The sequence below is a fragment of the Petaurus breviceps genome, unplaced genomic scaffold (assembly GCF_028583685.1).
Source record: "Petaurus breviceps papuanus isolate PSGF00001 unplaced genomic scaffold, PetGlider_PUasm1.0 100, whole genome shotgun sequence".
NCBI classification, from domain to species: domain Eukaryota; kingdom Metazoa; phylum Chordata; class Mammalia; order Diprotodontia; family Petauridae; genus Petaurus; species Petaurus breviceps.
In genome coordinates this window covers 4,195,302-4,210,598 of record NW_027185573.1, presented here as the reverse complement: position 1 = coordinate 4,210,598, position 15,297 = coordinate 4,195,302, and the positions used below count along the sequence as shown (strand labels likewise).

Here is a 15,297-nt window from a genome sequence, read left to right as displayed (position 1 = left end):
CATTATTTTTGATTCAAGTTGGATAGTCTCCTAATATATAAGCAGCATTTTCAGGAAAATCAAGATAGTGGTTAGAAAATCCTGCCTCAGCCACCAAAGCATTTAAGCTTCCCTGATTTTGGCATTAATCCTTACAATCCTTGGTTTGCAATTATAGACTAGAGTCCCTAACATCCAATCCAGCTCTAAAAAAACTCATTCATGTCATTTCTTTTTATTTAGAAAATAACTAAAACAGCCTACACTGAGAGGCTGAATAACTTATCTGATCCTATTTCTTCAATTCATTTCAAACTATAACAAGATATATTTTTCCTGAATGTATTTTTTTTCATGTCTCAAAGTTCCAATTCATCACTTACACATCTATAAGTTTCTTTCACAGATTGTCATTTACTGGAAAATGGTATTTTTCTCTTCAAGAGTCCGTGGATCCTAGAGGGTTTAATCAGTCTCCAAAGTTAGGCTGGTTGGTCTCAACAAAGAGTCTGGCAGCTGAAAACATTCTCTTACAGTCTGGGTGAGGGGGAATGCTAGATCCTTTCATTCCTGAATAATCATCAAATATATTATCATTCCAAGTATTTTTTGAAGGCAAAAGATAGGCATCCATGTGTTGTTTTCAATACACTGCACTGCCTCTTGGCACTGAGATCTCAGTCCCAGCTTCACCAGCATTGGTGGCACAAATATAAGCAAGTCATTTAGCCTAAGTAGAGTCTCCTGACCTTCAAAATGTAAATAATTATATTTACTTGTTCTGTGAGCTTAAGTATGCAAGAAAACAATTGGTAACCATAAAGCATTAGATACGTGAATATTTATGTAATTATTATCGACTCTCTATAATCCTCTTTGAATCTGAGAGCTTTCCCTACATAGTGCCAAGTTTCCACTTTGGTTGCTATACCAGTGTCTAATGATGCAATATTTATCAGTGATGTGATCCAATTAAATGCTGCAATGCTTTTTAACCATTTCCCTTTTGCCATCTCTTTTCTATGTAGATTTTGGCTTTCATATACATTAAAAAAAAAGCTAATACCAACACATAAGCTAATACCAACATATTAAAATCACCAGCCAAGACAATATTAGAGTCTAAAATTAGTCTCTGAATTACAAAAAATACAAAAATAAAATTCATGGGTCGTTTTCCAGGCTCATACAAAGTAGCCCCAAATCAAGTTGCCTCTTAGATGGGGAATGACTCAGAAGTCAATTTCATAAACAGAAATTTACCAGAGCCGACTTTTCTCCTGGAAGCTATCACCAGCATTCTCTCTGGGTTTTTGATTCTGCAGATAACTTGACATACTGTTACAAGGACACAAGAAACTTTGTGCACTCCAGGCAAAATGTGTCGTTTTTACTGAGTTTGAAATGGAGAATTCGTGGATTTGAGAATATATACAAAGTAGTGTCACCTTGGGAAACCGTAACAAGGCCATGTAACAGCCACTTACCACCTAAAATCAACCTGGGTTTTAAATAAAGAAGAATAATAGTGTGGTCCAGTGGAAAGTACCCTGTATTAGGAGTAGACCAACCTGGATTTGATTCCTGTGTCTGTCACTTATTCTCTGGGTAACTTGGGTGGCTAGGTGGCACCATGGGGCATGGAGTCAGGAAGACTCGAATTCAAATTTGACCTTAGACACTTACTAGCTGGGTGACCCTGGATAAGTCACTTAATCCTGTTTGCCTCAGTTTCCTCATCTGTAAAATGAGTTGAAGAAGGAAATGGCGAACCACTCCAGTATATTTTCCATGAAAACCCCAAATGGGGTCACAAATGATCAGATACAACTGCAAAATGACTGAACAACAAAAACGTAGGCAAGTTACTTATTCCCTTTCTGGGTCTCAGCTGAATCAGTGTATTCAAAGACCTCTAAGTTCTATCTCTTTAGGGTAGCTAGGTGGTGCAGTGAATAGAACACTGGCCCTGGAGTCAGGAGGACCTGAGTTCAAATCCGACATCAGACACTTAACACAAAAAACTAGCAGTGTGACCTTGGACAAGTCGCTTAACCGCAACTGCCCTACCTTCCCCCTCCAAAAAAAAAAATGGTAAGTTCTATCTCTTTCTAGCTCTAAATCTATGATCCTATAAAAAAATCTATTTTAGAACAGTAATGAGTTCCTAAGGAAGTCACATCAACAAGAGTTGGGCAAACCTGAGTTCCCAAAGGGAAAAACCTAAGGAAAGAAGAAAAGACTAATTGATTCTACCACAATCCACTGTAGTTCTTGGTGCTTTAAATCATCCCACTTGTCAAGGAAACATCCTGAATTCATTTGCATCAGGTATGTTTGAAGTATTAAAAAAAAATCCATTAGGAAAATATAGTTGTTACACCGTGAAGAATTTATAGGCATTCCAAAGGGAAATATTCTAGGGAATATGTAATTACTTTAATGTCTATAAACAGATCTTCTGATGAGCACAGCTAGTAAAAGTATCCCATGAGAATTCGTAGTAAGGGAACCTGACCTGTATTATTGGTTCTGAATTTAGTAGTAGTTACTGTGTTCTGCACTGATATGTAAGACCCATTTAGCAGAAGCAAAGTGATTTAATCCTTAAACAAATGTTGAGTCTCATATTTGTTATCAATGGCATATGCAGGATATGTATGTATATATTTGTATATAATGCAAATGTATATATATGTATATATTTTTATATATGTATATAAAATTCATATGTATGTATGTATTTTATACATTTATAGGCCAATAATTTTAAAATAATTTTCCTAAGGAAATAGGAAAACATAAGGAAGTTGGAAATATCATAAAATTGGAGATATTTAGAGAGCATATGATAAAAACAATGACTCATGGCCAAGCACCCCCACTCTAATTATAATTGGTATCATTTTGCTGGCTATTTCCCTTCTCCTTCTGCCTTGTCTTCTCAATTGTAAATATTTCCCAAGAATTGAGTGGGGGTACCTGCCCTAGAAATAGTCAACTTTAACTTCCTTGTAAGAGGAATTGCTAATTTTGGACTTTTAACTACATCTACCATTTATTTACATTGTCTGAAGTATCAAATGGAAGTGACATTTCCAAAGTATATACTATGACTGGAAAGCTTCTCAACATTCCACAGGCTACTGGTAAGAAAGATTACAGGAAGTCATTTGTTTATAAAAACCCCTAGCCAGCATAACTTTACATCAATTTTCAAGCTATTACCAGGCAGGCTAAAATAGGATGGTAATTCAAATAAGTTCCTCTTGTCTAAATGTTTTAAATAAATATGAAATTTCACTCTAACATGCTTAAGATCATGTTTTATCAAACACATTATAAGAGAAAATATTTTCAAAGGAGCCTTTTTAATATCTTGGCTAATTTTTAAATTACGGAACAGTGATTCTCAGAGACAATCCCCAGTAAAGTATAGGATTTGATGATGAATTATTCTATTTTGGGAAATAACTAACTTCAAGTGTGTTACTATTGTGATCTAAGAACATATCATAACTGATTAGTTATGATATTTATATATCATATTGATATATGATATTTATCCCATAAATGTTTTACATGATTATGCATGTGTAATCTACATCAGATTGCTAGGGGGGAGGAAAAAGATGGAGGGAGAAAAAATTGCAAGCCATGATCTTATAAAACATGAATGTTGAAAATCGTCTTTAAATGTAATTGAAAAAAAATAAATGCTATTTACATTAAAAAAAAAACACACATCACACTGATTAATTCAAAATGGACACATGAGGCTTGAGTGATGTCATACATTTACTGACATTACCAAGAAGTAATGTTGGTACTTTGTAATGCTGAGAGCAGAAGCTTCTATAATTCATGTAATTGATGAATGTACTACAAAAATGATTTCTAATCAGAGGATCACAGAATCATAGATTTAGAACTGGAAGTGACCTTAGATTATTCTAGTCCAACCCTTTCATCTTATAAATGTGAAAACAGAAGCCCGGAGTAGGGAAGTAACAGGGACTAGGATCTGAAGCCAGAACTGTCCACGAATGATAAAGGATTTTTCTTATGAATGAAATATTACATTCACAGGTAGCATGCGATACAGGTTTCCAATGATGAGGCATGAGACCTGTTCAATCTGAAATGAGTACATTTAAACTGGTTGCAGGCCCAGAAAAATAATTTACAATTTAACTTTCACCCTCATTAGATGTCACCTTTTGCCCAGCTGGTAGTAATCCTGATTTGCAATCTCTAGAGAGGAAAATTGGGGGACCTATATTGGGGGGAAGGAAGATGGTGCTGCATATAAGTAGAGTTTTATAACTCAACTTACATGTTCAAAGTCAAATCTAAGAGGCAGTGAGGAGGTGCAGTGAATAGAGCACCATCCCTGGAATCAGGAGGATGAGTTCAAATCCAGCTTCAGACACTTTATGTGACCCTGGGAAAGTTATTTCACCCCAATTGCCTCCAAAAAAAAAGATACAGTCAAAGTCAAGTTTAATTCTTTGGCTATGTTACCATCATTGCCAATTTCACATCTCTAGGACAACTGTGAGGCATCTATAATCCAAATAAAATGTAACTGGGAGTTATTGGTTATAAAAAAAGAAACCTACTTATTTATAGAGATCTTTTTTTAAAGAATAATGTAAACACCTTGACTCTATTTGCTTGTATCTCACTGTTTAAGTTTGGTTAGTCAATAGGAGAAAAGGGGCTGCCTCTATAAAAGATGAAAGGGGGAAAGAGAGATGAAGGAAATTCTCCAGATGACACCTCAGCCCCCAGGTTAGAAAGAACCATAGTTGTTCTGTGGCTCCCCTCTGGTTCTGGGTCCCCTATCACTGAAGCAGTGAGTGAAATCTCAGGGAATCAAGAGAGACTAGCACTCTTTCCTGTCTGGCTCTAATCCAGGCCCCCATGCTCTATGTCTCTGAAGCACTGATGTCCTGCTTCCTCTCCTACCTGTAAGCACCAGGTTTCCTTATCTCAGACCCTGCTTAATGTAAGCTTACAGTGCTGGGACACTAATTCACCCCTAGGGATTTTAAGACAAATCCTACAAAAAGAATTAATACATTACCCGCACTTTGTAGAAATGTGTTCCAGTTAAAGGTGACATTTGGCATCGTTGAAATTCCTAAATGCAAGGAGAAGAAAAAAATCACTTGAACCGGGTTACCAATATATAATTAAAGTTTTCTTGTTATGAATTTGAGATTATGAGAATCATTCTTATGTGGAGACTAGACTAACTAAATACTTTGCTGAATTCTCATTAATCCTTCCAACCACATATGAGAAGCTGGCAAACTCCCTTGATTCCAGGTACTGATTTCCTCCTCCTGGGCCTTACTGAGCCAAATTTCTAATATACGGAGACCCATGGAAAAAATGAAGTAATTGATTATTACTTAAAAGTACTACAAGGTTAAACAGAAGTGACCATAAGGGAAAATTTTTAGTCTGGATTATAAACTCCCATTTAAATATCACATTACAAGAAAAATTTTACTAGCCTCCTATGAAATTTGTATAAATTCACTTGTTTCTGGTTAACTTAAAAAATTTTTCACTTAGGGGCAGCTAGGTGGCACAGTGAGTAGAATGCTGACCCCAGTGTCAGGAAGGACCTGAGTTTGGTTCCAGCCTCAGACACTTAACACCCACATAAAAAAAAATAGCCATGTAACCTTGGGCAAGTTTCTATAATGGGAATGTAAATTTAAAGATCTTCCCTGCCCCTAGGCTAAAGTGCACCTGGAGCCTGGGGTGGGAGGCTTGTTTTTCAGTAGATACTTTTTGATTGGCCAGTGGGTCCAGAAGGTTGTTACATTCTCTGAGCCAGGAGAAGGCTATATAAACCCTGATTTGAGGCTTTGTTTTGGGGCTCATTTTGAGAAGTGTTCTGTGATTTGATCAGATGAGACTCTGGGAAGCCGTTGTTGAGAGTCACACCACTTTGAAAAACCCAGATGTTGATTTGGTATGGATGTAATGGTTGGACAGTTTGAAAACCTGTCTACTTGATCTGTTTCTCTGTCTTGATAATTCTGTCTGTGTACTCTGAAGTTCAGGGTGCTGACCTTTTTCCCCTGAACTAGGTAAATGATACATATTTGACTGATTAAAGTAAGCTTGTTAACCCATTTTGAGTTGCTTTCCTTAACAAAGCAGATCCAAGAACCTGTGTTGGCAGCCACCCTGGGGACGCTGGGGTGTTTGGTTGTTGACAGCAAGACCGCTTGCTGCTACAGTTACTTAACCCCAATTGCCCTCCAAAAGGCAAAAAACAAACAAAAAAATTTTTCATTTAATTCTTGACCATGAGGACCTGGAAAGTTACAAGTTGATGAAAAGTTTATAGGCTAAATATAATTGACATCTATGATATTTTTCACATCTCAGAAATTTAATGAAATGGTCTATCATATAAATTTGAGGTGGTCTTTTAATCATCTCCAACCCCCCAGAATGCCATTTAAAAGGTGTTCTGATTAGTTCACTTTCTTTTCATTCAAAATGTTTATAGCCCATTTGGAAGTTTGCAAGAGATATGGTTAAAAAAAAAAAGTGTTGAATCTTTCAGAAATCTGGGGTCTTCTTGTTTCTGTCATTTAATAGATTTATATCCTTGGCAAATCATATAACTTTTCTGTGCCTCATCTTCCTTCTCTCTCAAATGGGGGTTTTAAATATTTTTACCTGCCTTGTAGAGTTGTGAAGATTACAACACAATGGTTTTATGTGCTCTGGTTAAACCATGAAGGGCCATTCAAACATAAGGGACCACTGCCACAATCACTCAGAAATCGCAGACCCAAGAGCTGAATGACATAAATTTATAATTCATAAAACATGTCTCAACTTTTTAACATTTGCAATTCACATAAAATCCCAGTTTCTGAAGAGAATGCCATATTTACTTCAGTATTTCAAACACTGATGATTTCATCTATGGGTATATCCTCCACCAATGCAGATAGCAAAAGCAACCATGTTTCATACCTTCATGGCCAATTTTCATGAGTATGGATGACCAAAAAAATAAACAGCACCTTGTAGCCAACCTTGGCTAGTCTGGTCTTCAGGTAATAGACACACAGCCCGCAGTTGGGTCTATACTTGAAGCCTTATCCATTCTAGGAGAGCCTGTCAAAGTGTGTGCTGAGAAAACTTAATCTTCAAAAACCAAAGGTCAACTGAACAACATAAGGCATCAGAGCAGAGAGTTGGTGGAGGGAAAAATTTCACTGAATTATGAAGTCTTAAAGCTTGAAGGGAATCTAGAGCTTACTACCTAGACAAGGCTCCTGCCCAGCGAGAAGTGGAAAAGGAAGAACATGGGTCACTGTAATCTAGAATCTTATAAATGGAAGAACCCCTAAAAGTCATCATGCCTAACCTCATCAGTTTATAGGGAAGCAAACTGAGGGTCAGAGGAAGGGAAATGACTTGGCCAAGATCACACGGCTGGCTAACAGTAGAGATACTACTAAAAACCACATATTCCTCTCCCCCCATCCAGGGCTTTTTTTCTGTCATTCCCATGATTCTTTTGAAATGTTTTTGTAGTATGAGATTTAAAGCAATCCCCCTTGAGCTTTCATCTGGTGTCCCTTTGCTACAAAGGATGCGTAAACATAGAATGGCTAGTAAGGTCAAAAGGCCGATTCTGCATCCATTGAACTGGGCAAACTTAAGTAGTCCTTGACACATGACTTTAACATGACCTTCTTTCTAACAGATCTTTCCCTTACTTATATAATGAAGTCTATTTGTTATTTTAATTTTTTAAATTATTATGTATTTATATTTTTTTCTCCTTACCCCATGGTAAGAAAAGGGAAGAAAAAGAAGCTCCCTATAAAAAATTACCACAGTCAAGCAAAAATTCCTGTTAAGAAATGTGTCTCCATCTGCATGTTGAGTCTCTCAGCTCTCGATCAGAAAGGGGTCAGCATTCTTCTCCCATGGTCCTCTACAATCAGGGCTGATTATGGTGATGATCAGAGATTTAAGTCTTTCAGAACTCTTCACTTTTCCAGGGTTGGCCTTTTAAAGGACAAATCATTCTCCTGATTCTGATCTATTTGTTATTAATAGAGGTTCTAAAATAATATATTTACAGGCAATACCAATATTGGGTTCTCCATTAAAAATACAATTGGTAAACATGAGAAAAATGATGAAGATGCATCTAACTTCTAAGTTTAAAACTATGATGCCATAAGGAATTAGAGGCTTCTTAATACCAATGAAATTTGACTATGGTAAGAAAAAGGGACAAAGAGGAAACAGGTTTTGACCATCAAGAGATTCTGAATCACTAAAGGAAATACTCCCTGAATGCTGGGTCAATTCAATTCTAAAACTATAGTCAACAAAAATGCTTCAAGAGCAGATATAAATAAGCAAATAAATAAATGAACAAATAAATAGATAAATAGTAAATAAATGAAGATAAATGAATACATGAATGAATGAAGATAAATAAATGAATAAATAAATAGGTAAATAAATGAATAAATAAGTAAAATAAAGCTAACCACCACCTAGGATAAAAGCAAAGGACGGACATAATTTTTTTTTTAATATTTAAAAATGCTTACCTTGGCTTTGGACATGGATTTTACCCTTAGCATGTGGCTTGTGAAAAGAAGAAAAAGAAAAGATAAATTTGATGGCCCATAATGACATTTATGAAATATAATAATGTAACCATTGATAGCCTACTCAGGAAACAGTTATACAAAATCATCTATGCAGCTACTCAGACTTTTGACATTTGCCAAAGCAAGACGTTATCCTTATATTTTAATGAGTTTTACCCATTAAAACAATATGCACACACACAAAGAGAGAACAAAAATCTTTGTTAGGCCAAAAGCAGAGTGAAAGAAATGACCTAAAATTAGATTCAATGCATGTTATAACAGACACCAAACAAGCTGATGATTTTGCACTTACCAGGCTAGTAGAAAAGCTAAATGAGCTTGAACAGAGTACATGCCAGCAACAAAGAACATCTATCTAACTTGATGATTCAGGTGAAGAGAAAATTTTTAAGGCAGTTTGTTTTGGGCTTCTTGCTTCATTTGGTAGGGGTGGGGTTTCCATTTAGAAGCAGTATTCCAAAAAGGGGGGCAAAAATCCAGACTTTTCAATATGGTAAGAATCAAAGAGACATTACCTCTTGACATGACTTACTCATGTACTATGTGCCAAAAGTACATATTTACTATTCCTTTTGGGATAAATGGGTGGGACTCTTCAATTAGTTACCAAAGAGAAAAAAAATGTATTTTTCAGGTTTATTAATAGATCCGTTTCAAAATGATAGCATGAAATCCTACATAAAATCAAATCGAGAACCAAGACAACATTTGACAGATAAAGATATGGAGAAGTCACATTTTCAACTGCCAAAAGCTCTGGGGTTGTTGTCAGGAAGATGATCAGATACTCTATCTATATGACATCAAAACAGTCCTGTAATTTCAGTGAAAAAGTCAGCCAGGATGTTTCAGAGCTTGGTGTCACAGTAACTAAATATCCAAATGATGACTGATGGACCCAAACTATACAGACATTTTGGCATTACAGAAATCTCAATGGTTGGAGTGGGTAGGTGGCACAGTGAATAGAGCACCGGCCCTGGAGTCAGGAGGACCTGAGTTCAAATCCAGCCTCAGACACTTAACACACACACACAGACTAGCCATGTGACCTTGGGCAAGTCACTTAACCCCAACTGCCCTCCAAAAAAAAAATTATAAAGAAATTTCAATGGTCCTACCTATGGGGTATATACAGTGCTATCCTCAGAAAAGGGTCAGTGCTCCATGAAATTTCTAGCTTGTACTTAAACTGGTTATGCTCTACCTCTCCCAAATTGCCCGCATAAGAAGAATTCAATTTTAATTGATATGAGCAAACTGGAAAAGAAATCATAAAAAGGCCACCTGTGAAGGGGAGATAAGACAATCAACCCCTTGGCCTCTTGATTTTGGGACAAGCGCTGCAGACTGTGGGGTTGGGGTGAGGGGATGTGAAATGGCAGCAGGTTTCTTAAGGCCATCCTCATTTTAGCATCCACTTGTAAATTCATCTCTACGAGTTGCCTTCCTAGGTCACTATCCAGCTGGCAGAAATACAGAAGGGTACAGAATAACTACCCACATACATTATATACCAGAATGACTATGTATAGGAGGAAAACATCCTAGAAACCGTCAGTCATAAAATCTCCCTTAAATGGCAGGTGTCTTACACGTCAGGGCCTTTTACCATTGAATGCTTCACAAATCAAGATGGTTCTAAAGATACATGTTAAGCTATAGCATAATCTTCCTGAAAAATAAAAGGAAAAACTACTTGGGTGAAGGAAGATAACAACATTCTGAATTGTAACAGAAACTGAGATCCTCGTTCACATTGCTAATCTTCAGCCCTAAAAAGACCGCGAAAGGAAATGAAGAGGTCTAAAAAGGTTCTTCATAAAGGAAGAAATGACAGACTGAGGAGCTAAGATCAGGGTCTCATCATTGTTTCTTATTCAGGTTGTGTCCACTGTCATCACTAGAAAATAAATGTAAAATGTTCCTCTTAGAAAAATATTGCATACTTTTCAACTCCTGGGGGGGTGGGGTGGGGGAGACATGCCAGTAAAGAAGTGGAATGAATTTTTTGGCAAGCCTGTGCTATATGTATAGTGAGCTCCTATAAATCACAGCAGTCTTTTACCAAAAATCTGTTTTACAAAGTGGTAAAAACTGGAGTGGGGGAGAATCAAGTTTACTTAATTTTGCAGTAACATATGGTTTTCAATTTTTTTTAAGGATGTTTTAATATTAGCTAGAAAAAGCAAGAAAATAAAAGTTAAGGGGAAAAAAGGCTGTGGTTATTGTAATCTTTATAATGAAAGAAAAAATTTATACAGCCTAGTAAAAGCCAAAAGGTTGATATTGATTTTGTAAAGATTTTATAAATTAAAATGCCCTAAATATAGATTACCTTTTTTGCTCATTTCTTATTATCTCCTCACTTGCTTTGAAATGATATAACTCTCTTTGTCCTAGATTTACCTAGCAGTTATACTCTCTAATTATCACAGAAACCATAAGAATCATAAAAATGAGTCTGATTTCAAGTGATTTCTGAAAGATATCAAAATAACCCTCATCTATATACTTTTTGAGTCAATAAGAAGTCTTTTGGAAATAACTTATATTAACAAGTGTATGTGTGACTGAACAGAAAGATCTTTTTGGACATGCATATGTTACTTGTGTATCATGATTTATCACATAAGCATTGGCATATGTACATATACTCATCTAAATATATCTCCTCAAGTCAAGTTCTTATAATATATTCTGCTGATAAATAACAGAAACAAACATTACAAAAAGAATAACTTAAAAGTACAGTTGGGGTGACGAGGTGGCACAGTGAATAGAGCACTGGCCCTGGAGTCAGGAGGACCTGAGTTCAAATCTGACCTCAGACACTTAATACAAAAAAACTAGCCGTGTGACCTTGGGCAAGTCACTTAACCCCAATGGCCTTGCCTTCCCCCCCTTCAAAAAAAAAGTTCAGTGTACTTTGGCCTAAAGATAGAAAAAGTTTAAAGAGCCAAATTCTCTTTATCAAAGCCCTTATTAACCAAATTTTTAAAAAACTATTCAAAATGTTCTTCAAGGTTTTAAAGGGAATTTTAATGTGATTCTTGTATATAGGATCTCTATAATAACTTGTCAGTTTTCAGTTCATAAAAATGAAAAGAACCTGCAAATGGAGACGATACATAATATTCACATTTTTAAAGGATATATGCAATTTTAGTAATTTCCCCCAAAGGGTTTAAATAAAAGTGGTTTTATTTTAAAATCACTAGCGAACTTCTAACTAAGTTTTGACTTAAAGAGCCAAAAATCTATAATAAATGATGAAAGCAGGTTTGACATATTACCAAATGTCTCTCCATCATAGAATTAAATAACTCACAGAAACATATATGTATCTTGAGAAGATCTCTTTCCCCCTCCCTAGGCCCAACGACACATACTTCCTTTCCTTCCACCTGCCCACAAGAGGAAAAAGGAACATTCTCTCAAGCATACCCCCAAAGTAAGGAAACTACCTGAAGGAAAATATTTCAAATAGGAAAAAAAAAAGCAGTAGTACAATGAGAAGTAAATTCAATAATGGGATTTAAATAATGATTTGTTCTGATCCACAATGAAACAAAGAGTTGGGTGTTTGTAACACCAAAACAAGCCGTGGATTCCGTCAGAAACAAAGCCGTATTATGCGATGCATACTGCATGTTCCTCCATGGTGGCAGAAAGAAGATGAAACTACATGCACAGTGTCAAGGAAAAATCCAGGGAAGTCAACAGCTTTTTAAAAATCCAATTTTTAAGTGAAAACAAGTACTCTGAGGATATCTCAGAAGCTGCTTTTGCCTTTCCTCTGCCTTGGTAGTTTGGGTCCAAGTGAAACATTTTCTGTTCATTCCCAAGGTTGGAGGCCCAGATAAAATGAGGTATTTTCAGGAAACATAACCTAGGAATATGCTAATAGATTTGGAACTTCAGATTGCAGTGGTCTCATGGAAAAAGAACACTTGGGACATTTTCAAAGTACCTCCAGCCAAAGCTCTCTAATGAGAAAATACCTTATTAAATATTTATCAAACCAGAAGCTGCCTAAAATATGATCAATCCTTAAGGTTTCACTTAAAAGAATGTATGGGTGATGTTGGTATAAAATCTCCTGTTCCTTAAGACAAAAAAAAGGGGGTGAAATTTATGTATATAAAAAGGACTTGGTATATGGTGGCTTGGGCATATGAGTTTTTTACTATTGTCTGATATTTTGAGATAATTAGATGACAGACAAAAAACATGCAGGCAAAGTATGTAAGAAGTCGTTAGGTTCAACATGCTGGGAATCAGTCATTAAGCAGTTCACTGAGTTAGGCTAGCACCAGTTACTAAGTTGACTTTCTGAGCTCACCTGTGGTATGAACGGCTCATGTAACAGCCAACTGAAACCTGTCTTGCTTTCTGCGTATCAATTTCCAAAAGAATTTCTGATGAGTTTATGTACAGACACAAAGTAAATCGCACGATGTATTGCCTACAATAACTACTGCAGAAAAAGCAATTTCTACCTAAGATGCAGAAGGAAAGATAAATGTCTAAAAAAAAAAAAGGCTGAAAATGAGGCCACTTTTCAAAATAAAAAAATAAAAATCATTAAATGGTCTGGCCCCACAGAACCTATCTGAATACTAACCACTGCAAAATGCATTCAGTGATCACTTCCACTGTTTTGTAGGACTCGTGTTACTTGGGTTTTAACAGAAGAAATTCTAAAAAATAATATTCATTCATTTTTTTCCCTCCTATATTGGATTGCTATTTTATACAGCAATCTTTAAGACCCTTTCCCCAAAAAGTAATTACTTCTAGATCCCTGGGGCCAACGATTTGTGCTTAAAGTTGATAGGACAAAACAGACATGGAAAATCTAAATTGGGCAAGCACATGATAAATGGGGGAATTTAATAAACAACAATTAATCACATGAATTAGACAAGTTTGCATCTTCTTTATCACACTGGAATGGACCAGGTGAAAATTATCATAAGCCCATAGGTTTTGAAACAACCTGATGTGTGTAGAGAGATCGAGAATCACGGACTCAGGCTAGAAGAAACATTCCTTTGGTGATCTCTATTTTGGCCAGGTTTCAGGCCGACCAAAGAATTTTTCTCCTTGATAGGTGAAGCAGTTGTCATACTTAGACACAGTGCTATAAATTCAGAAATGCAAAGTACATTATTTGTAACAAGCAACAACACATCTACAGCAGCAATGTATCTACACTCTCAATGATCGTTTTATGAAATGATATTGGATCAAAATTTTGTACTGTTAAAATGTTCTTAAATTATACATATGATATTTATATATAATGTTTAATAAGGATTATATGTGAAATATGCAAGAATATATAAAAATGCTACAAACTAAAAAAAATTGTGTTACACAGTAGTTACCTCTGCCAAATATCACATTATATGAACTGAAAGTTATCCAAAAATAAAAGGCTACTATGTAACATCATAGGATTCATTGTTTACAATTAAATAAAGTCTTACACTGTAGTATTGCCTAGACAATTTTAAAAAACAGTGAAAGTAGGGGCGGCCAGGTGGCTCAGTGGGTGAGAGCACCGGCTCCAGTGTCAGGATAACCTGGGGTTCAAATGTCGCTCAGATACTTAGCACCACACACCCAGAAATAACTGGCCATGTAACCTTGAGCAAGTTACTCACCCCCGATTGCTTAAAAAAAAAAAAAAACACAGTGAAAGAAGACCAGAAAAAACAATGGTAAAAAACAAACTATCTCACTAGGATCCACACAATTTTCAAAGCTTCATGGTTCATGGATACCCAACCAAAAATGCCCACATGGGGAGGCTAGGTGGTGCAGTGAATGGAGTGCTGGCCCTGGAGTCAGGAGGACTTGAGTACAAATCCGGCCACACACACACAAACACACACACACACACACACATATACTTCCTCCTTAGTAATCAGGAGAGTATCCAAATAAAATTCATAAATTTCTTTTGTCTGGGGTTTACTGGAATTAGCTGGTTTTATTATGGTTTTATAATAATTAGGAGATTAGTTAATCCATAATGCAGTAAAGCAAATCCATTCGCTAATATAAGCATTACAAAATTAAAACTCTAGCTAACAATAGTGCAATTAAGAACCAAATTGTAATTACTGAAATACCAGGTCACTGTGAAGAATGTAAAAGTAGAAGTAGGTTCCTTCTGGAAATCATCATGTAAGTGGCTTATCCTAAAAAAAAACTGAACCAAAAAACATGGACCTTGTATTTGGAGTTGGAGTTTATGTACTTTTTGTTGCTATATCATTCAAAATCCCAAGCCATCTAAAAGTAAGTCACTGTCATGGATTCAACTATCACCTCATGTAAGGTGACTCCCCAGTCTCTAGCCTCTGTCTCCAGCTCTGGCATTAATAAGTGAAAAACAAAATAGTCTGTACTGCAGAGCATATGGCTCCCTACTCTCTCCTGAGCTCACCAAATGTCTATTTGAGATTTTCCCACCTGTGTGTCCTATCAGCACCACAAATTTAACATGTCCAAAAATGGAAATCTTAATTCCATATGTCTTTCCCCACAGTAGCAGCATCCTTTCTTCCCTTCCTGGAAAGGAAAGGAAAGGAAAGGAAAGGAAAGGAAAGGAAAGGAAAGG

The 15,297-nt window shown here is 36.1% G+C and overlaps 1 protein-coding gene across 1 annotated transcript in view; it reads right to left on the bottom strand.

Moving 5' to 3' along the window:
* LOC138163341 (glycosyltransferase 1 domain-containing protein 1-like) overlaps positions 1 to 15,297 on the bottom strand; it is a 107,379-nt gene that overhangs the window by 59,456 nt on the left and 32,626 nt on the right. Inside the window, exons 5-6 of the mRNA XM_069091105.1 lie at positions 8,598 to 8,634; positions 5,069 to 5,125 (exon numbers count right to left, since the gene is read on the bottom strand). Of these exons, the coding sequence (XP_068947206.1) occupies positions 5,069 to 5,125; positions 8,598 to 8,634 (94 nt within the window). The remainder of the gene's footprint in view (positions 1 to 5,068; positions 5,126 to 8,597; positions 8,635 to 15,297) is intronic.